General features: G+C 41.8%; 1 protein-coding gene across 4 annotated transcripts in view; it reads left to right on the top strand.

Moving 5' to 3' along the window:
* Window positions 1-23,699, top strand: part of SLX4IP (SLX4 interacting protein) — a 200,806-nt gene that overhangs the window by 100,921 nt on the left and 76,186 nt on the right. For 3 of the 4 annotated variants that reach the window (XM_063659428.1, XM_054467844.2, XM_054467843.2), the window contains one exon: window positions 21,690-21,779. The exons of the other annotated variant lie outside the window; for it this stretch is intronic. In XM_063659428.1, the coding sequence (XP_063515498.1) occupies window positions 21,690-21,779 (90 nt within the window). The remainder of the gene's footprint in view (window positions 1-21,689; window positions 21,780-23,699) is intronic. 4 annotated transcript variants of the gene reach the window in all.

Genomic DNA, 23,699 nt, shown 5'->3' on the forward strand with positions numbered 1-23,699 from the left:
GTCTGGAGCCTTAGAAGGTTTCCGTAAAGAAGAAGCCTTGAGTCAAGCCTGAGTCTGGGGGAAGGTGGGGTAGAAGAAGGAATGGGGAGCTCCTTCCAGCAGAGCCAAGGTCCTTTCTGCTTTGTCCTGCTCCGTGTTCAGCTCCTGGTGCAGGGCTGGCATCTGGTGTATGCTCAATAAATTAAAAACGAGTGCGTGAACAGAGGCCAGCAGGGCTGGAGCAGAGCACAGGGGACAGTGGGTTGGCATGGTGCTGGGGAAGCTGGCAGGGGCCAGACCTCACAGACGCTTGTAGGTTATCATGTACTTGTAGGAGACCACATAGGTTACCATGAAAGGAGACCACATAGGTTGTTATGAAAATCAGGATAATTTTTAGAGCAGAAGGGGGAGCTATTAATAATTACGCCTGGATAGAAAGGCATAAAATGCAACTGACTTGGATGTACCGGGATATGGTCAACCTCTTACCAGCTTCCTAGGGTTTTATTCTTTATTCTGAGAGGAGTGGAAGGCCCCTCCAAAGGTTTTCAGCTGGGATGAGGTTTGGGGTGTGGCGGCAGGGCATGGCATGATCACTCTGGCAACAGACTGGTAATAGATTGAAAGTGGGTTGTTGCAGGAGAGAGACCAGTTGTTGCAGAAGGCCAGGCCGGAGGTGGTGGCTTGGCCTGGAGGCATGGAAGGGGTTAGAAGTGATGAATTGCAAATGGCTGCTGAGGAAGGGAAGTGTTGAGGTCTCAGAGCTGGATAAGTCCTAGTGCCACTGGCTGAGTCAAAACAGGAGGAGGGAGCAGGTTTGGAAAGAACATGCAGGTTTTGTTTGTTTTTTTGAGACAGAGTCTTGCTCTGTCACCCAAGCTGAAGTGTAGTGGTATGATTTTGGCTCACTGAAACCTCCGCCTCCTGGGTTCAAGCAATTCTCCTGCCTCAGCCTTCCAAGTAGCTGGGATTACAGGTGCGTGCCACCATGCCTAGCTAATTTTTGTTTTTTAGTAGAGATGGAGTTTCACCATGTTGGCCAGGCTGATCTCGAACTCCTGAGCTCAGGTGATCCACCCTCCTTGGCCTCCCAAAGTACTGGGATTACAGGCGTGAGCTACTGCACCCAGCCCAAGAACATGTAGTTTTGTCTAGGGTAAGAGTCAAGGTATGAACTTGAGAGGTTTCATCCTTAGTCTTATGAATTCCCAAACCAGGAGAGAATAATGTAACTACCTGTGTTGCATGCACATTCATGCTCCATCCTCACCTCTCCACCCAGGTGTCCACTACTCACATATGCCCGAATTTTATTAACTAAAAACAAGTTCTTTTCTTCACTAGAGATGAATGTGTTTAAAAAGCAAATATTGAGTAAATTTGCAGAGCAGATCAAATGGTTTCAAAGGGGCAAGGATTTTGGAGAATGCTTTGTTTTGAGAAAGCCTGAAGACCCTGAGCTAGAGACACACTGTTTAGAAAGATGAGCCTGGAAACACTAGTGAGGGAGAAAAGTAAGCAGAAATGGGCGCCAGAGACTCCATCAAGGGAGTCCGAAAAGTTAGGGCAGTGTGGGTGAACTTGAACCTGAATGTAGAATGGCTCTTACGGTATCTATAATTTGCAAACTTCTTATATACTATTTACATAATAATTCTCCACTTAGAGATCTTTACCACACCTTCTTGTTTTTTGGAATGTGACGAGTTTTATAGCTAGTATGGACAGGAGAGAGGGTAACTTTAAAACGTGGTGAATAGGGCTGGGCGCTGATGGCTTATGCTTGTAATGGCAGCATTTTGGGAGGCTGAGGCAGGAGGATCGCTTGAGCCCACGAATTTGAAGACAGCCTGGACAACATAGCAAGACCTTGTCTCTTTAAAAAAAAAAAAAAAGATTAAATAAATATGGTGAGTTGGTTGCAGTGAGCAGTGCTTCTGTGTCATCAATTAGAAATATTGGAACGGTTTGATCTTTCAGTCGCCTGTTAGTTCATCCAAGGAAAAGGAGAGGCAGAGAGCCTTGTTTCTTTGCATGTGTGACACTCAGAAGCCAGCAGTTCTGCAGGCTGTTTCCTCAGGTCTGGCTCCCTTGGCAAACGTTACCTTGGCTGCAGGTAACTTTATTATTTGTGAATAATGCCAGCCTGGCCACCGTTGCCCTCTTCTGGTAAGGGGCTAATGCTACAAATGTACTGAATTTTACAAGGAAGGAAAACTCAAGCTCGATTTTCACTTTGGTCAACTGTGCTATGCCAGCTGGCATAAATCCCTACAATGAAATGAATGTTTGGTTTAAAATGTTGTAATGTATACTCAGACCATGGAACCATGTGAGGGTCTAACCTTATTTACAGTTTTGGCTTTGAGGACTACCTTGGGTATCTATATCATTTCCCACAGTTGGGCCACTTTCTGTTTGGCAGAAAAGATTTCTTTCAGCCTTTTCTCTGCCTGTGAAACCCTGTCTGGCTGCTTCATTAGCTAACACATGTGTGAATTTGCATCATTGATAATGGCAGCAAATGCAAGGAATATGGTTTTAATCAAATTTTAGTATCTAATATCTCTGAAGCTTAGGGCATAGAACATTAGAGGCCTGGGATAAACAATTCATATTCAATAGGAGCATTTTAGCATTTCTTGGTGACATATTTACACAATTTATAATTTAGAGATGAGTTTATGTTACATGGTTAAAGCTTGAGAATATGTTGAAATAACGCACTGCATTGGGAAGGGGCAATGAAAATATGGGGCTACTATGGCAGTTTATGCAGGAACTACTTTAAGGGCAGTCCTTGTTGCCCTACCCAGTGCTTAATTTTTTGTGACCAATCTTTGGTTGGCACCTCCCTTTCCCTCCCCAACTGGGAAGAAGGTAAATACTCCAATCAACTAAGTGGGCTTTGTGTTTAATGGAACCCATAATGAATACTTACAAAGGAAACACTGTTTCCTGAGGCATGTACTTCCCTACTATAACTCTTTTTAAAATTTAGATTCTTAAGTAATCCATTAAGTTGCAGTTTGGCCCGAAGAGTATCACAGATAAAAGCTAGCTACCATACTTGTTTGGATTATTAGGATCTAAAGACATGATGTTGATCTTTTTATGCTGGATCAGTTTGATATTTACAGTTCAGTTGATTCATGTAATTTTTCTAGGAATTGAATAGCAACAGGAAATACATCTAATATCATGATCTCCTTATGACATTAATAATACATGAGAAGAATCTTTAAGTTTTACTCCTATGCAAATACCCCATGCAAATTACCCAAAATAAAAATGGTTAGGTAACAAGGTCTCTCAAGAGAAGGGACAACATGATCATTTAGATTTTGACAAAAGTAATGAGATAGCCTATTTTTTAAATGTTGTCTGTTCACAATTCCTGAATTTATTTTTTAATTCCTTTCTCCCTGCCTCCATCCCTTCTTTCATTGGTTTAGGCCCTGTTAAAAGCTAACAGTGATATAAGAATGCTTTATAGAGCTGGGGTAGTTTGTCAGCTGGCCAGGTGATGAATCATGGAATAGAATTCTTTCTGTGACCAAATTAAACCCTAATTCCGTGAAGAAAGCTGTCATTGACAACTTCTGGCAAGGTAAAGACTAAGAGGACCCTTTCTTTGTTGTTTCGGGCAGCTGGGAGGATGAGCAGCATCCACACTCTTTGGCTGAGCGTTTTGTAGTACCTCTTTGACCCAGGGCCATTTGTCCCTCTTTTTCTTCCTCCTCTTGGCCTTCGATCCCTGCAAATTCTCCAGGGCTAAGTCAGCTGGCTCCATGCAAAAGCTTTTAGACCAGGGTTTCTCTACTTTGGCACTAATGACATTGTAGACCAGCTGATGCCTTGTGGTGGGAGCTGGCCTGTGCAGTATAGGGTGTTTAGCAGTACTCCTGGAGTCTACCCATTGGATGCCAGCTGTGACAGTCCTAAATGTTTCCAGACATTGTACACAGGGAGGAGGGGAGCAAAATCACCTCCTGATTAAGAATCTAAAATTACAGTATTACAGTTCTAGATTCTTATTGATAAAGCCCTTCATCTTTTTTTTTTTTTTTTTTTTTGAGACAGAGTCTCACTCTGTCGCCCAGGCTGGAGTGCAGTGGTGCCATCTTGGCTCACTGCAACCTCCACCGCCTGGGTTCAAGGGATTGTCCTGCCTCAGGCTCCCAAGTAGCTGGGACTACATGTGTATGTCACCATGCCCTGCTAATTTTTTGTATTTTTGGTAGAGATATGGTTTCACCATGTTGGCCAGGCTGGTCTCGAACTCCTGACCTCAAGTGATCCACCTGCCATGGCCTCCCAAAGTGCTGGAATTACAGGTGTGAGCCACCGCACCAGACCTTATTCTTTGGCTGTATTATTTTGAGGTAAACTGTATTGTCACATTTCACCAATAGGTCCTGATTCATGGCACACAGTGGACTGTAGCCTGAAGGTTTCTTAATTTAAGGAATTAAGGGTGGGGAATAAGTTTCCTGTTGAGGACTAATGCCCAAGGCAGAGTTAATCAGGAGGCACATACCAAAAATAATTTAGTGTCTTTTTATCTCACCAAATAAAAATACTCAGTTCCCTTGTTTGTTAAATTAGGAACAGGCACCATAAAACTTTATTTCATAAGAATAACTAATTGTAAAGTTTACACTTGTCACATTAAGGCAGAGGTGATGAAGGAAGGGTACAGGCAGGCAGATGATAGATGAAGGAAAAGTAGAATCTGATTTAGAAAGAAAAAAAGGCATTCAAGGAGGATAGAAAAGAGACTGAAGGAAGAAACATTAGAAGAATTTAAGTGTTTTGGAAATATTACCTGCTCCTCAAATAGTTGTAGGATTGTCATGAAAATGTATCACTTTTTACCTACCATATTTTAAAGGGATTAGAAGATTTATCAGTGTTCACAAAGCATGAGTTGCTCTAGTTAGTAAATCTGCAGGGAATCCTGTCTAAATAGCAGAATTGGAGTGGAGGGTGACATTTCCAGGTGCAAAGAAGCTTATTATATTTTGGTTTGTTAAAAAAAAGGAAGAAGAAAGTGACCGTCACCAGTAAGGGCAGGTGGAATAAAGCAGACACCAGGATCTGCCTCCCTATCTCTAATGTGTAAGGAAAAACGAGGTAGTTTTCTGCTTCTCTTTTTCATTTTATGAGTGTGAAAGGTATGGAATTTACTTAAAACAAGGAATAATTATTAAACTGTTCAGAGTATATGTAGTCTCCAAATTTAAATAGTTGAAGGTAATCATCTCAGCAGTGGGTCTCAGCCCAGCCAGCGCGTTAGAATCTGGTAGGGAGCTTTTAAAATATACTGATACCCAGGCCCCACCCTGAGAGTCTGATTTGATTTCATTGGTGTAGAATTTGGACATAATTATTATTTTAAAAGCTCCTCAAGTGATTCTGAGGTGCTGCCAGGGTTGCAAACCACTCTTCTAGGCCAGTGAATCTCAAAGTGTGGTCTCTAGACCAGCAGCATCAGTATTACCTGGGAGTCTGTTAGTAACGCATTCTCAGCCTCACCCCAGGTTTAAGTTTCACCATGGGGCTGAGCTTTAGCAATTTGTGTTTCTTTTTGTTTTCTTTCTTTTCTCTTTCTTTCTTTCCTTCTTTCTTTCTTTCTTTCTTTCTTTCTTTCTTTCTTTCTTTCTTTCTTTCTTTCTTTCTTTCTCTCTCTGTCTTTCCTTCTTTCTCTTTCTTTCTCTCCTTCCTTCCTTCCCTCCCTCCCTCTCTTTCTTTCTTCTTTTTGTTTTTTTAATACCTAGCCGAGCACAAAGCTAATCAATGTGTGTTTTTAACAAGCCCTCCTGGTGAATCTGATACTCGCCCAAGTTTGAGAAACACTATGTCAGGCAATGGGTAGTGGTGTTTTGAAGACATCAAATCCTGAGAATCAAGGGTGTGTAATAGTGGATGCTGGCAGTATTACTCTGAAGTCAATGCTATGGTCTTCAGAGTTCATTTGGCTCAGGATGCTCTTCACTTATCCGAGGAGGATGCCTGGGAAATGTAACTTTCCACTGAGAGCCTTTATAAGGCTTAATTGCTAATGTGTAGGTAGCAGCTGATACAGACTTGTCCCTCCCACTCTTTTCAGCGAAGCTTCGAACCTCACTCTAAATATTCTTAATTAATGATCTTCGGCTTCTGAAGCCATTTCATCAGTGGTCTCCTGTCCCAGCACGTTTCCCCTTTGAGCATTCCTTGAAGAGGGTGTTATTCCCAGCAGTCAACTAGAAAAGGAAAGTAGAGGTGGCTCTACACAAGTCCTGTGACCAATTAACGACCTCCCTTTATTCCTCTTTGTAGTTCTCTAAAAATGGGTCAGAGGAAGAAAAACTCGGCTCTCACCAGCAGACCTCGCCTGTGTTTGTCTAACATATTCTGTCCCATTTCAATTTCCTGCCTTAGGCATGAATTGGTTGAAGATTCCCTTTGAACTCTTACTCATTCTGTAGAAATTCTCTGTGATGAAAGTAGTCACGGGATTGTTTCCTGAGTTCTGAAGCAGAGCAGAATAGTGAGGGAAATTCAGTGCCAAACTTTAAGGTTCATTCTCAGCAAAACTAAGGGATTATTTTGCATTGAATGAATTTTGAATTTTGTTTTCTGATTTGATAAAGCTGAGTGAGGGTGAAAGGTGAAGGGAAACAAACTTCTTAATCCTTTACTTGTCAGTAACAGTTTTTATTGCTTCATTTTCTATTTACAAGGAAAACACCTTTAAAATAAAACAATTCTATTGGATCAGCAGCTTCTTTGGTAAAGTTCAAAGAAATTTCCCAGGTTAGTCCCTATCATTCCCTCACATGTGGTCCTTAGGAGCCTTCTGGAATTCCCTGCAGGATGGGATTCCCCTTGCATCACTGGGCACTTCCTATTATGAGGTTCCCGATGTTGCTTGCCCTTTGTGGTTTTAGTCTCTCACTAAAATAATAGAACCAGGATTTTTGAACCAGGAGTCACTTTAAGGAAGTGTCTAGGCTGTCCAGTGTGGCAGTGACTAGTTTATATGTAGCTGTTTAAGTTAATAAATTAACTGCTTATTAACCAATTTAATTAGAAATAAAATTTAAAATTCACACCAGCCTCATTTCAGATACTCAGTAGCGGCATGTGGCTTGAGGCTAAGGTATTAGACATTGTAGATATAGAACATGTGCATCATCACAGAATGTTATTGGACAGCAGTGGTCAATTTTGTCACCCTTGTTAAATAAGATACTGAGACTGAGAATGATGTTTGTTAACTACCCTCAATTAGTTAATTCCTGTTTGTGGACACTGCACTCTGTTTTCTTTTTGAATTTAATCATAACATCTCTGGGAGGGCAGGGATTATTGTCCCCATTGTACAGATAAAGGGATTGAGATTCAGAGAGGCTGAGAAACTTGGCCCTGGCTCTGTGGCCAGTAAAGGGGGCAGCCAGTGTTTGCACACATATGTATCTGTATGACTCTAAAGCCCATGCTTTGCATGTTAAAGTCACTAACAAGTCAAGTTCTCAGATTTTTGGGGTTTATAATCCCACATTTTTAGGTGTAAACTAAACAAACAAACAAAAAACCAGGAAACCAATGGTGCATTGGATGGTTGAAGTAACTAAATCAGTCCAATGCAACAAGCCAGCAGTCAATCCTTTCCTGTGTAGTTTTCATCACTCCTCACAGGGAGACCAGTGGCCTATGATAACAGTGCAATATTTATTCAGTTGCCCATTTTAATGGGCTTTGTGTCAATAGAGTTTTCTCCGCTGTGTTGAGTGGCCAGTGCACACCCCCTGCGGCAGATCACTTCCTGTTTGAAAAGTCCTGCTGGTCTGATCGTCTTCCTTAGGTGGAGCCAGTACCTGTCTCCTTATGGTTTCTCTGCTTCATCTGGTTCTCTATCCCTTAAGGCCCTAGAGAACTAAGGATTATTCTTCCACCTTTGAAAGCCCTGTTAATATTATATTATCCTGGCTATTCTTTTTTAGGTTAATCATTTTACTTTCTTCAGCTGATGCTCATGACATGATTTTAAGTGTTGCTGTTATCATCACTCTCATTTGGGTATGTGATAGTTTGTCTCAATTTCAATATTGAGAGTAATTGAGCACTAAATGCATAAAGCCTCATCCTGTCACTTTTCCCGGCTACTGCTGTTAAGGCAGCCTAAGATGAAATTAACATCATTTACAGCGACGGTACTCTGCTGCCTGCTCACAGCACTTACTCTTGACTAAGAATGCCTCCACTTGGGCTGTTAGTTTTTTGGAGCCAAACGTTATATGACCCTTACACATATATCCTAGTTAAATTCTCTCTAGTTAGATTCCCTCTGAATCACAGAGGTCCAGTTTTAGAGTTTTGTTTTGTTTCCCAGATCCAGTTTTTGCTACCCCAGATATTCACTGTCCCCTTCTGTGCAGTGTCATCCACCTATTTTTTGGGTATGTTCCCTATATATTCATCCATTCCAGTGCTGGAAACGCAGACCAAGACCAGGGTCGAGGAAAAAGTTGTTTACCATTCCCATCCAGGTTGCTGTTTGGCCGTTAGTGGGTCCTGTGGTTATGGCTGTTTAACTGGTTATGAACCCACCTGTCATTTCATCCACTTCTGTTTTTCTGTTGTTTTATTCATCAGGACTCATTTGTTCATAGATTCATTTCATTAATATTTATTGAGCTCCTACCATGTGCCAGGCCCTTTTGAAGGTAGAACTGTAAGGTTTTGTTAATAGATTGGATGTGTAATATGGGAGAAACAGAGGCATCACAAATGACTCCAACGTTTTTGACCTGAACAACTGGGAGAATGGAGTTACCGTTAGTTACCATGTTTGAGGGTAAACATTAATAGTTTGGTTTTGAACCTGTTAAATTGTAGATGTCTATTTGACACCCAAGTGGAGATGTACAGTAGGCAATTGGATATATGCCTCTGGAGGCGAGAAGGAGGTCTAGGCTACAGCAAAAAGACTAGGAGCTCTCAGCATGTAAACTGCCCAGTGTCTGAAACCTTGAGACTGATGAGAGTGCAGATGGAGGCAAGGAGAGGTCTAAGGACTGAGCCCTGGACTCTCTAGTGTTTAGAGGCCAAAGTGATGGGACAAGCCAGCAAAGGAGACTGAGAAAGTGTGGCCAGTGAGGAGGGAGGAGAACGAGCAAAGCTGACTTCTGGTGTCCCAAGAAATCAAGGAAAGCAGGAAGTGAAAGAACCACTTTGTTAGATGGTGCTGAGGTAGAGTAGTATGAGGATCATGAGCTGACCATTGGGCTTGGTGACATGCAGATCATTGGTAACCGTGACAGAAGCTGTTTTAGTGGAGTAATGTGAATAAAAGGATGTCATGAGGAACTTCATTTGATTCCTGGCTGAGGTTCACGTGTGCTTTGTCAACTGCCTTCACCAGTCATGGCAGCTAAGAATATTGTCAAAGAAGAAAATGAGGTTAGTTTTTCATAATTGGGGTTTTCTTCAGGCTCTCCCTGAATAGTCTGTTATGGATTAAATGTATAGCTGTAAAATCCATCTTTCTCTCCTTTTTGAAAAGTGCAGCATCATTTGTGGTCTCTCTAGGTTCTCCAGGTAACTCTTGTGATCCTCCTCATCCCGGTGGTCGAGCCAGGCTCTGGTGCCCTGGGATGGATTCCTCTGAGCCCAGTCATCTAACTCATTAAAGGATTTAAATGCAGTTATATCTGTTCCTTAATTGTTCGGAGTTTACAGCCCCCTTTCTTTTCATTTCTGGCCTTTCCTTTCTGTTTCTTCCTAAGGCTCTCCCTTCATCCAGCAGGTAGATCTCTTTTTCCCTTTGGATTTTCATCATCTTTATCATCCTAATTCAGAGGTGAATCTTGAAGATGCTCAGCAAGGCACTGTTTTATCTGTGGCTCTCACCCTAGCTACACATCACATTCACCTCTGGAGAATGTTTGTTTGTTTGTTTCTGACAGGGTGTCACTCCAGTTGCCAAGGCTGGAGTGCAGTGGCACAATCTTGGCTCACTGCAGCCTCGACTTCCCAGGCTCAGATGATTCTCCCACGTCAGCCTCCTGAGTAGCTGGGACTACAGGTGTGCACCACCATTCCCGGCTACTTTTTTGTATTTTTAGTAGAGATGGGGTTCTGGCATGTTGCCTAGGCTAGACTCGAACTCCTGGACTCAAGCAATCTGTCTGCCTTGGCCTTCCAAGGTGCTGGGATTACAGGCGTGAGCCACCATGCTCAGCCTTTTTTTTTTTTCTTTTTAAAGAAAATCATAATTTACACTAAAGGAACTATTTTCTTGTAATTATGATAAAATGGTGATTTTTTTACTTGTGAGTTTTACAGTTGAAATATATTCTGGTGAATATATTTCCTGTTGTATTACATGGTGAAACTTCATCAGGTATTTTTTTCTTCCGTTCTATTGTAACCTCAAAAAAAGTTCCTGTATTCTACAGAGAATGCTATGAGTATTCTTCCGGGATACAAGGGGGCCTGTAGCAGGGGCTCTTAAACTTCAGCATGTGCCAGAATCACCTGGAGGGCTTGTTAAAACACCGGATCCTGGGCCCCCTCTCTGTAATTGCTGATTGAGTAGGTCTGAGTAGGATCCAAGAATTTGCACATCAAATCAGCTTCAGGAGATGCTGTGGCTGCTGGTACTCTGAGAACCGGTAGTCTAGGCTCGAGGCTCTAGTGGGTAAATATCCCTAAGGTCGTACACACAGAGAGCTTTCCTGAACTAGCAGAGCCAGGATGGTTAAGTGTGGCCAAGGGTACAAACAGGACTAGCACTTGACTTTGTTGGGGCTCTCCAAGGTTCTGGTAACCCTGAGCCCTGGAATAGTAGAAACTCCTCATTCTGAGGTTGTGTTTTAGTTTGCAGCCACATACTTCAATGCTGTTTGTCTCCTGTAAAGGTCACACTTAGCCCTATCTTTGGCCTGTCAAAGTTGACACCCACTTTAAAAGAGTAAATGTGTAGCCCCCTTGAACACAGTACTCATTCTGTGACACAGCTGTACGTTAAAAAACAAAAAACAAAGCAGGACTCATACAATGCTAATACCCCAGAAAAAATTAAATGGCAGCTGGATTGAGCAGAGAGTACCTGTCATAGCTTTATCTGGCAAGTCCTTTGTTATATTAGAAAGTAAATGAGAAGATTCCAGGGAAAAAATTACCACTGTGGGGGGGATTCCTTATTTTCCTATAAACAAATAAACTGAATTCCTCTAAGTCATCCAGAATCCCCAAAGTATTTATCAAAGACACTTTGGTTCCACCCATAGAGGTAGGAAAATTATGCTACCTGTCTTTCCTCTTCCTTCCTGCTTCAAGAAATCTCCCTCCAAAGCTGGCTACCCTTTAGAACAATCTGCCAACCTAGATGTTGATCACTAGGGGAATATTTACAGGGGTTTTCTTTGACTCATATGTAGTTTGTCATAAATTCCTCTAACTCATAAACTGAAAAGCTTTTCTTTCATGTCAAGATTCTTCACAAATATTAAAGAATATTTTCTAACATGTTAATTCTTAGTTTAAAATCAAAGCCACATTCCAATGCCTCATGATCACACATGTTAGATCAAGTTGTGGACAACATTTGTGAGTGCTGATATTCCTGTTGTTTCCCATACTCCAGTTTCAGATTATAAATGCCATAATTGATCCAGAACATGCTCCTGACCAGCATAAATGTTGCTAAATATGGGTGATGCTTGTGTCCCAGCCACTTTGCACCCTTTCAAGTCAGGGGCCTTACGGACAAGTACATTACAGTTTCTGTCAGGGTATCTTTTCGTTTCATGTGCTCTCTTGCAGAAATATGTAAGAGGAGAGTTTGTAGTTTTACTTGTAATGTGGTGTGATTACAAGCCATCTCCTCTTTTTCGTAGAAGCAGTGTGTGGCCGGAGTAAAACCGTGCAGAAGAATTATGAGGCATTTATTGGCTCTTAATAGGAATAGGTGGAAACCTCTGCCCTACCTATTTGTAAATCTTATGGAACTGACAGTTCAGAATTCATTTAAAAGTCTTTGGAATTTAAGACAAATTCTACCTTTGGAGAAAAAAAAGAGAAAAGCGGCCAATATTTCTTCCTTGAGCCCTTTGTGTGGCTGGCACGGTGCAGAAGCCTCATGCCCACATTGTCTCATGTCATCCTCAAAATAAAACCATGACGTAGTTTTCATTGCTGTCTCCATTTTACATTGGAGGAACTTAACCTGTGTCTCAGAGCCACTGAGGCTCAGGGCTAGGATTTGAAGTCAGGTCTGTGCTGAACCAAGCCACTGTTTTACTCATTGCCACACCTGCTGTGTCTATGCCACTGACCAGTCGACTGAGGGAAGGTACCTGCAGGTTATACTTGAAATAATCATGTCCTGAAAACCATTAGGGAGGGTCTAAAGAAATGAAATCAGTTCTCATCTTTCGAAGGGACCCCCAGAGAGCCTATTCCCAAATGTATTCTTCATGCAGTGATGGCTTTGAGAGTTTGTGATTCAGCCTGGAATTCTACCCCAGGGTCCCAGGGGCATATGTGAAATTTAAGCAGCCCTTCATAATAACATGGTTGACCATTGCTTTATTCCAAGCAGTACTTTGCATCCCATCTCAAATCTTATCCAGGGAGACTGTGAGCCACCCTACAGCACTCTGGGTCAAAACACAAAACTCTTTCTCAATAGGATACCAGAGATGATTTACTGAAGGACATCACAGCCTCTTATTTGATTTTCTCCTCCTTTTAGAAGCTGCTGTCAAAGTCATTTGTTCTGCTTTTCCCTCATCTTTCTTTCTCTGTCCTTTGTGTTTTACTCTTTATCTTTGTAGAATCCTTCCCCAACCATAGTAATAAATCTGTTGTGGAAAACAAGTGACTGGGAAGTTACACATCCTTGACCTGTAGTCAGAGGTCCCACAACAGACACTAAACAGGAGACAGGAGCTCCCTCCCCTCCTGAGTCCTTTTCACCTCAGACAGGTCACACCCTCCCAAGCATCCCTTTAACCCGAAAAACTCAAGCTTAAAGAACTAGTCATCCATTTGCAACCAAGAAAGTTCCCTTTAATGGGTCTGGATTCACATTGTCAACCAGGGCTTTGTACTTGCATCTTGTTCTGCCTGATTGACTGGAAAGTGGGGAAATAGCCATTCCAATTCATGAGTGACAGTATTCTGTGCACACCTGGGGCAACCTTAGTTGTAAACCGTGAGCTTGATTCTGTAGTGTTTTTTTTTTCCTGTGTTCAGGGTGCAGGTGAGAGGGAGGTAATCCCTCCTAGAGAGAGAATAAGCCAGCCACTTAATTTTCATCACTGATGTATGTTTTCATTTAACAAACAGTCTTCACGAGCATCTGTGTGCCAGACCCAGTACTAGACGTTGATAACCCAAAGGTAACAGAAGGCAGCTCCTTCACAAAGGCCACCTGGTGGACAGTCCATAGTGGACTGACAGAGGACAGTATGAGGTGCTAGTCTCAGTGTGACTCTTTTATAACCTCCACAGCAGGACAGACACTATGTGTGCAGGTAGAATCCAAGTAAATGGTTGCAAACCAAAATGACCAGGAGATGAGATCTTAAAGGGAAGGCACCTTGAAGGCAATTTAGTTCGGTCCACTCATTTTGTATATAGGGAAACTGACAGTAGAGAAAGGAGGTGGTTCAACCCCTCCTAAACTGGGGCATCATTAGAAGAGATTCATGGTCTTTGGACTTCCTGCGCTAGGCCATTCTCCTATTAGTCATCAAAGGGCTTTCTCCAGGGCTTCTTTTTTTTTTTTCTGAAACGGAGTCTCGCTCTGTCGCCCAGGCTGGAGTGCAGTGGCCCGATCTCGGCTCACTGCAATCTCCACCTTCCGGGTTCATGCCATTCTCCTGCCTCAGCCTCCCGAGTAGCTGGGACTACAGGCGCCCACCACTACACCTGGCTAATTTTTTTGTATTTTTAGTAGAGACGGGGTTTCACCATGTTAGCCAGGATGGTCTCTATCTCCTGACCTTGTGATCCGCCTGCCTCGGCCTCACACAGTGCTGGGATTACAGGCGTGAGCCACCGCACCCGGCCTCTCCAGGCCTTCTTTGTGTGTTATGATCTCAAATTCAGGCTGTGTCTAATTCTGTTACTGAGATTATGGAGTGTTCCTTGTACCCAACCTGACAAGTATTGCCAGGTTGGCAAGGCACCACACCAAACAAAACCCAGTCATGATCACCAGCGATCTCCTAAAAGAGAAAGAGTGCTTTTAAATTTCTCAGTGTGTCCAGAACACCAAGGGGTAATAGTTTCTGCCTTTTGGGTTGTCACAAGAATTAAATGCAATAATGTACAGAAAGGGCTTGACACCGTGTCTGGCACACAGGTGCTCCGTGAATCTTAACTATTGTTATTGCCAACTTGTTCACCATTAGTAAATTTTTGCAATTGGACTAAATATATAGTATATTCCAACAGAATGACTCTTTATTCTCCCATCTCCTGACCTGTCTGCTAGTTTACTAAGTATGCCATCCAAAAGGTATGCTGGTTCCCTTTCTTAAATGTAAACTACAAGCTTGGATTTCCTGGGCCAGTATTTCACGTTAGTAACTGGCCAAGGGAATTCAATTGACAACACACTTGCAATGACTTTTCTTCAGCTTTTAACTCTCTGGATAGGGATTCTTAATGTCAGGAGACTTCTCTTCTACCCTCACAGCTCTACCCCACCTCTCGCAGGGTTTATCGCTGTCATCCTCTTCCACATTCTTTTCTTTCCCCTCTTCACCTTTTCTTCTCCCTAACCACCCCTCCCACCTCGTTCTTTCTACAGTGAGGCTTTCACTGCCTCACTGCACTTGTGTTTCAGCATGGGACCCTACAGTGGCAGCTCGAGTATCTGAGCTCTCCGTACCTGTGTTGGAATGGAATCAGACATGGAATCAGGCTGCCCAGGGAAGGGAGCTGCGGGACCCTGTTGAGAATCCCTGGTGCAGTCACCAGGCACTAAGGCGTACAGTGTTTTAGGGCACACTTGGCTGCCGTCGCTCACCTAGAGGGAATAAGGGCCAGCTCCCAAATAAAGGGGAGTGGGTTCCAGGCTAGACAGCCTAAATGTGCTCCCACATGAGGCTGGAAGTGTGTCCTGAGTAGCCTTCCACAGGGGTAAATTTCCTCAGAGTAATGTCTGGCAATGTGGAGTCTCTCAGATCTGGATTTGATTCCTGGGTCTGGCACTCACTGCCTGCGTAATCTTGGACTAGACCTTCCCGAATTCAACTTCCTTATCTACAAAATGAGAATAATCATTGTGCTCCTTCACCAGAGTGGCAAGGATTTAATTGAATGCTATGAGTAAAACTTAGCACAGTGCCTGGAACATAGGTGCTCTGTAAATGGCAATCAATATTTTAAACTGTGATTGTTTAAAAATCACATCACTATAAAATTTTATGTTGTAAGATATATGCAGTTTGTGGTAATATGAAAATATTTAATATGTTTTCCAGAACTTTTTTGTAAAATTGATACTCCAGGAAGAAAATTTCCATGTTTTCTGAGGAGGCCTTTAGGAGAAACACTTTCTAGCTATAGTATCAGAAATGATTGAGTTATCCTCAGCATGGATTCCTTCTCATCTTCTTGACTCTGATTGGTGCTGTATTTTTCACATTTGTACCTAGGAATCTCAGAGCCAGATGTTGCAAAGACTTGGGACTATGGTGGGAATTTCATGCAAGCCTATCATTGGTTTCATGTTATGTTTTTACTCTTGTTTGCCTTTACTTATTCTCCCCATTTTTAATCTTTGCCTCGTTACTTGAAGCTGCCTTATACCCTCAATGCCGGGTGGGTGTAAAATGCCAATGACGATTTGTGTGGCTTCTCAGCGACAGACCCATGTATGTAAGCTGCCTCTGGAAACCCGGTGGGTGTGGTAGAAACTGACCACATGCCTTGGGCCTCACCTTTGTCCTTCCTCTCCCTCACACCCAACCACATCCTGTTACTTCTGTCTTCTGAGTGTCCCTCAAATGTGCCCCTTCCCCTTCACCTTGAGATCACCTTGCTTGATCTCTTATTTGGGTTCCTGCAGTGGCTTTGAACCTGTCTGCCTGGCTCCGGTGATTTCCCCTTGCCCGCCCATGCTCCACACTCCTACCCAAGAGAGCCCTCCAGCCCACCAGCCTCCTCGGCCTGTCCAGGGCCCCTCTGTGGCCTGAGTCTTCCTGCCCTATTGGCCCCATCTGCCAGCAATGCCCTGTGTTTCTGCATTGAGACTCTTTTCCGTCTCCAAAGCACGCGAGCTCTCATGGGGTGTTATTCATTTTTCCTTCTGCACTCCTTTCCCTGTTCCTCAGTACTTGACTGCGACACCACCTTCCCTTCCCTCACCTTCCTCAGGCAGAGCTGTCACTCCATTCCCTCTGGTCCTTGAGTATGTGCCGTGGTCACACACGCCACAGTGCCCAGCTGCTGCCCCTCCCTCTCTCAGGGCCTGGCTAGTGCCCCTGTGAAACTCAACAGGTGTTTCAGGTGATCAACGAGTGCATGAGAGAATGTGGGCACCTTTCTACATCTCTTAAGAGTTCTGAGTCTGCTCCAGAGATGGCTTTGTGGGTGAGAAATGGTAATATTTTCACCTTTATTCTTATATTTAATGTAAACACAGAAGACAAGACCTCCCACCTCTGAGGACTTGGAAATAGTGTGAGTTGCACCTCTGGAATTCTTAGGAAAGAGATAGGAAAAATAACCAACACGTTCAGTTGGCAGTGAGTTTCCAGTGAAGTAATCCTAAGATTCTTGTATTCCCATTTCACAAAATATGAAAAATGACTGGTTGTTGTTGGTGATGGCAGAGTTGTCACTACTCCAGAATAGGGAGAGAGGAAGTTGTTCTATGATGTATCAGTGCACTGGGCCGAATAGGAATGGCTTGGTCCCTGGAAAGGGCTTAGAGCTCTGCCTTTGCAGACAAGGCTGTGATTTGCCCAATACTTGGGGCTAACTTGTTCTGTCATTTGTTTTTTTCATTTGTCTTCCTTTCATTAAATATTAAGCATTCACTGAGAGCTGGTAGTGTGTTGATCACTGGGGATACAAGGTTGGCAGAGGTATAGACCTGTCTCCATGGAGCTTATAGCTTAGGATGGGGGCCCTACATGGACCAGTCACTTAATGTAGAAATAAATAATCACATGAAGAATGGGCTGGTCCAGAGCAGGGAAAGAGAAACTGTTCAGAATAGCTTCACGGAGTTGGCCATACTCCTGCTAGGGTTCGAGGATGTATAGGATCTCAACAAGCATGGAAGCAGCGAGGCAAGTTGTAATGTAAGCCAAGGATGAAAAAGTCAGGTGCAGGAGACAAAGACATGGGCCTCATTAAAGGCTTGTGAGTTGCTGCTCTGAGCTGCCGCATGAGTGGACTGATCCGATGTATAGGTTAGAGATTTCCTGGATATGCATTGAAGGTTCATCCAGGACACCGACAGAAGTGACTGTAATCTTCCAAGTGAGAGAAGATATGAGCAGCAGAGCAGGAGAGAAGTGTGTGTGAGAACGCTCTAAAAAATTAAAATGGACAAGATGCGTGACTGATTCTGGAGGGTTAGGGAAAGGGAGGAGTTGGGGGTGACACCCCTGTTGTTGGCTGACTCCTCTGGGTGGAGGGGATAGAAGCCAGACCAGACCCTGGCTGGGGGACTCGCAGCCCAGTGCATGCAATGTGAAGCTATTCCTAGCAGCCTGATGGTTGCTCAAGAGGTGGCTTGGCCTCTGCAGAGTGACCAGTTCTGGGCTGAGAAAGGAGTGATGGTTACCATGTTGCTCCTCTCAGAAGAAAGCTGGAGAGTTGATCTTCTGAGACTAGAAATAACCTTCTAATTAGGAGGAGGAGAAAGGGAGGCTGTGCTGCTGGCAGTGTAAGAAGCTTTCTTTTTTTTTTTTTTTTTTGTTTTCACTTCTGTTTTCTCATGAGAGACAAGAAGCAAAGCTTTGAGAGCAGGGAACTTTGGAAAGGCAGAATACCTCTGCCTAGTGTGGGAGGGAGTTAAGAGCTCAGAACTGCAGGCTGCAGAGGGAGAGCCCCCTGCGGGGGAGGGGACTGCCTGCCAAACAGTGGAGGCTTCCAGAAACCCCAGGAAAGTCTGATCACCACAGTAAGATTTGACAATTTATTTTTCTAAAAAGAGACATTCTACTCAATCTGTTTATTTTCAAACTTAGACTAGGTTATTTGTGATCAAAGTCACAAAATGGTGAGAAAAATACCAAATTGGACCTTACTATTAGGTTAATTCTTCAGCAAGCTGCTGTTACAGTATCAATTCAAGTTGCTTAAGCTTAAGATTCCCCTCCCCCCACCCTTTTTTTTTTTTTTAAATTAGTTTTGTGGTGGTAGGAGGGTTACAAGAAAAAAAAAACAATTAGTTTTGCTAATGAAAAGGTAGCAGTGAACTTGGTTTAGATTAAAAAATCAGGAAAGAGCACCTGTAGGAACCTGCAATAAAATGTGTTGAGACATATTTTACCATTTTGGAAGGGCTTTTATTCCAGAATCCTTGGAACTTCAATGGGCCTGTGATTGAATTCAGAGGCCAGTGAACTTGCATGGGAAAAAGTTACGTCTTTATTGTCATCAAGTTCTAGTAAATGTAGTTTTCCTTTTTATTATGAACGTAGGATTCATAATAAAAATATGAATAATATTAGCAGTATTTGTCACCATTAGAAATTATAGCTCTTTTCATATTACATTAAGCTTGTTGCAGATAATGAAGATATCATTTATGCTTAGATCCATCACTATGTGACAAGACCCAATGCCTTAATAAACAAGGGCATACATTCCTATGTCTCAAATTTTTCTTTCATTAAGATAACTGTACTTCAGTGTAATTGGTTTTCTTGTTAATCCTATGTGTTGTGTTTCACGCATTTAAAAATATTATTCTGAGCAAGGTTCATCAGCTTCACAGTTGGCTAAATAAGTCCATGGCACAGGAAAGGTTAATATTCCGTGGCTAAGATCCTGTAGTTGTGGCATGCGACCTCCACCTGGTGGCAGCATACTCCTTAAAGGTTAAATTCTGTAACCAACAGCTGAGAAGGACTTTAACAGTATACTTGAGTGGTTTTCAAACATTTTTTATTACAACCCACAATAAGAAATAGGCTTTCCATCATAACTGAGTACACACTTACTTACATTTCACAAAACAATTCTTGATCTTACCATATGACACATTGATATTTTGTATTGCATTCTAATATTATCTTCAGTTCTCTTTCATTAAAATAAAATGCTGGTTGCAACACACTGAACTGTAACACACTAAAGTGCACTCTTTTACATCATAGGAAACCATCTTTCAACATGCTTCACAGTTTATTACCCAGTAACCTTCATTTTGGTCTCCCACACATTTTCAGGGACGTAATACCTATATTTTAAATAACTGCCAACAAGTATGAGTGCATTTTACACAGTGTTTAAAAATTGTTTATTATTGATGTATAATTTAAATATAGTGAAAGGAACTGATTGCAGTGTATACATAACATACCCCATCAAGATACAGAATATTCTTATCACATACAAAGTTCCTTTGTGACAGTTCTCACCCAGTTTTTTACCCCCCTGGGAAATTACTGTTTTGATTCCTTTCATCACACATTGATTTTGCTGTTTTAGAATTATATATAGATGGAACCATACAGTATGTGTTATTTTGGTCTGGCTTCTTTTGTTCAACCTAATGTTTTTGAGATGAATACATGTTGAGTATATCGGTAGTGTGGTGAGTAGCGTTCCATTGCATGAATATGGCACAATTTGTTCTCTTGTTGTAGACTTCTGGGTTGTCTTCACTTTGGGTTATTATAAATAAAACTTCCATGAATATTTGCATACAAGTCTTTGTGTGCACATATACTTCATCTCTCTTGGGTAAATACCTGGGGAGGAATCATTGGCTCAGTTGATAAGTAAATGTGCGTTTAACTACAGGAAACTGACAAACCCATTTGCCAGAGTGGTTAGACCATCTTACATTTCCACTGGGAAAGTATGAGAGTTTGGGTTGCTCCATATCCTTACCAACATTTCATGTTATGTCAGTCTTTTTAATTGTAGTCATTCTGGTGGGTATTATAGTTGTATCTCTTGGCGGTTTTAATTTTAATTTGCCTGATAACTAATGATATTGAACACTTTTTTCATTTTCTTATTAGCCATTCATTTATCCTATTTGTGAAGTGTCTGTTCAAACTCAGGTTTTTTGTTTTTTGTTTTTTCTTAAATATCAGCTTGTAGGAGTTCTTTACATATTTTGGGTACCAGTCCTTTTTGCCAGATACATGTATTTTTGAATACATAAATACATTTCTCCCAGTCTGTAACATACCTATTTATTTTATTAATGGTGCTTTTTTGGTTAACAGAAATTTTTAATTTTGAAAATTTAACAATTTTACAACTATTTTTCTCAATATTTGGTGCTTTCTGGGTCCTAAGAAATCTTTTCCTATTCCGAAGATCAGGTAGATAGTTTTGGCTTTTTTGCCTAGGTATGTGATCCGTCTCAAATTAAATTTTGTGTATAGCGTGAGGTAGGTGTCAAGTTTCACTTTATATTTACATCTGATGGTCTAACCATTTGTTGAAACTACTTTCCTTTCACTGTTGATATATACGACAGAATTTAAAAAGAAAAACAAAACTGTCCAGCCAAGGAAGTGAAAAAACTGAACTTCTGAGTCTCATAAACCGAACCTCTGGGTCTCTCAGACCATCCCCAACCTTGGTGTCCCATTCCTTATCAAATTAGTTTGTTCACAGTTATCTTGTGATTCTCAGAAATTACTTCACTCATATGTGAGGATTTATAAGGCAACAACTTTTCACAGCGTCTGTAACTGTGCTATCCAGTATGGAACCACTAGCTACATGTAACTATTTAAATTTAATTTAAATTTTATTAAAAATTTATCAGTTACAATAGCCACATTTTGAGTGCTCAGCAGCCACATATGGCCACATATGGCTGTCTTATTGAACAGCATATATATAGAATATTTCCATTTTTTTCTAAAGTGCTGGACAGCGCTAGCCTATAGAATAAGAACAGAGTCAGGCTTTGTACAGTTTTGTAGCATACTTTAATGAATTTTGTTTTGTTTTGTTAACTAGCATTCAGTATCTATCTTTATCTTCTTCCTTATTTCTCATTCTTCCATGTTCCTATTTAATTCCAAAGTGTACTGTCCTAGCCAATCCTTTTGTCCGTCTAAAAATGCAGTATCTTATATCTGTTATTTGCTGCTTAGAAGAAAGAATTCCCCTGGCTGTGCATGGAATCATTCTTTTGTGGAGCCTACCTAGTAATGACCTATTTAACTTCTCTTGATGCTTCACATCTTCCAACTGCTGCCGGGATGCCTGGACATCCCCTTTCAAGGTGCAGCCCAGAGACAGCTATTTTGTCTTTCTTGTCTTGATTAACATTGCATCTCTCCTTAGCATTTCCACTGTAAATGTTAAACTTAGGAAAAGTAGTAGATTATGACCTGTAACCATGTTCTTTATTAAAAGTTCTATCTAGTAGTGAACTTTGTTGCCATTTCATCATGAGCAACCACATAGGAATTTGTGAGATTTTCTCTCATTGTTTGCTGGGCATGAGCCGCACAGACACTGACTCTGCCATTAATGTCTTTCAGTGTGGGAATTTTGCTGTCCTCGTGGATCTTCATATCTTGCCACAAGGTTCAAACAAAGATACAAGCTGGTTTTCTGAACAGAAGAAAGAGGTACAACAAAACTTTCTACTATTTAATTGCAAGTAGCTGCTGCTGCTACAAGAAATATTAGCTCTTTCCAGCTTTCATTTCTATTAGTGGGAAAAAAATGTTGAGTATTTAATCCTTGAAAAACAATTGTATTCCCAATGACAGACACATAGGCACCCACTTTTTTTTTCCTTTAGAAACTGACACATTCATAAACTTCATATGATACTCTATTATTTAAACCAGACATTTTATACCTCTTTGTTTTGGGGCAAGGATTTCTATATATTAAAAAAGAAAAGAAGAAGAAGTTAAAGTGACTATTTCAGTAATCAGGGATTTTAACCTGACTGGTTGTGAAGGATGGCCTGAGCACCTGAAGCAGGTGTGGCAGTTAACACAAGGCTGAACCTTCACACCCATCTTAAAGCCTCAGCTTTTATTTTCTATCATCCTTGTATTATCATGAGCCTTTGACAAGTGAGGAGATACTTGACTGTGTACCTTCTCACAATGGTGAGTCAGGAAAGCCAGTAGCCAGGGGCTTAGCAGAGCGTGATGTTGGACTTAGCTGAGCCTCAGCCTCCTCATCTGAAAGTGAAGAGGTTTGCCTAGATGCCAAATCTACTCCTGGTTCTAAGTTTCAACAATCCCACCCAAGTGCTGCTTGTGGTGGAGGCTTACAAGCTGCATTGAGCTCTCACCATTACTTTGCCTCCTTCTCCGATCCCTGCTCACCAGAGAGCAGGAGTAACCAGCTTGTGGCTTTCACATACCTTTAAAAATATCGTTATCCATGATGTCCATTTATCACAGTTGCTTTTTAGACTAAGAAATAAAAATCAGATTTGTTAAAATATAGTATATGGAGAAGAAACTATTGATAGTGGTGAAAAAAAAAAAGCCACCCTTTTCTGTGATAATTACTTTTAATCAGCTTTTGGAGATCACTAGAAAAAAGATCCCCACCCCCCAAAAAAGATTTTATAGGATAATACGTTTTCATTCAAAGGATAATATTATCAAGACTTTGCTGTCATTATTTTGCAAATAATACCTGGTGACCTAAAGCTGAGAAAAGGAAGGCACAAGGTTCTGTATGGTGGGATTTATCATTCAGGTAAATAACTGTGGACTCTCCTCTTCAGGACTTTTAAATATTTAGCAAGTCAATCAATATCTCCTACTGCCACTTACCTTCATATAATTCCACTCCTAGCTTACTGACACATGTTGCTGTGATTCAAAACTGTTCACTCGTTTCCCCAAAGTGACCAACAGTCACCCAAGGGGACCTCACCCCAAAATCTTCTGACTTTACTTAAATTAACAATGTTATAGAATCCATCATTCCAGGCCCGTTCGTTCTCCATTCCCTTTCAGCTTTGCCACCTTAGACCTTTATCGGCCTTAGACCTTTCTTGTTAATATCGAGTCTGTTTTGCCCAAGATTCAGTTAATTTGGAATGCTTTAAAAGAAAGCCCTGGATGTGTGAATCACCTCATAGCCAAAGCGTGAGGCTAGGTTTTTGTTTTTTTAGGAGCCACATGCAGTTGCGTGGATGCTCATAGTACCTACTTGAGGGCAGCAGGGCATGACTTAGCAAAGCTGCGCAGTGCATGACAGGACCTGCAGAGCAGTGCTGCGCTGGCAGCTGCAAGGGGCAGGTCGCTCTAACAGGCTGAGCTTGCCTCTCAAAACCAAATGGTCGGTTTGCTGCTGCTTCTTTAATTTGCCCTTTTAAAATGTATGTTGGCCAGGTGCAGTGACACACACCTGTAATCCCAGCACTTTGGGAGCCCAAGGCGGGCGGATTGCCTGAGCCTAGGAGTTCAAGACCAGCCTGGGCAACATGGTGAAACCCCGTCTCTATAAAAAATATAAAAATTAGCCAGATATGGTGGCTTGTGTCTGGAGTCCCAGCTACTCTGGAGGCTGAG

Source organism: Pongo pygmaeus, chromosome 21 (assembly GCF_028885625.2).
Source record: "Pongo pygmaeus isolate AG05252 chromosome 21, NHGRI_mPonPyg2-v2.0_pri, whole genome shotgun sequence".
NCBI classification, from domain to species: Eukaryota; Metazoa; Chordata; class Mammalia; order Primates; family Hominidae; genus Pongo; species Pongo pygmaeus.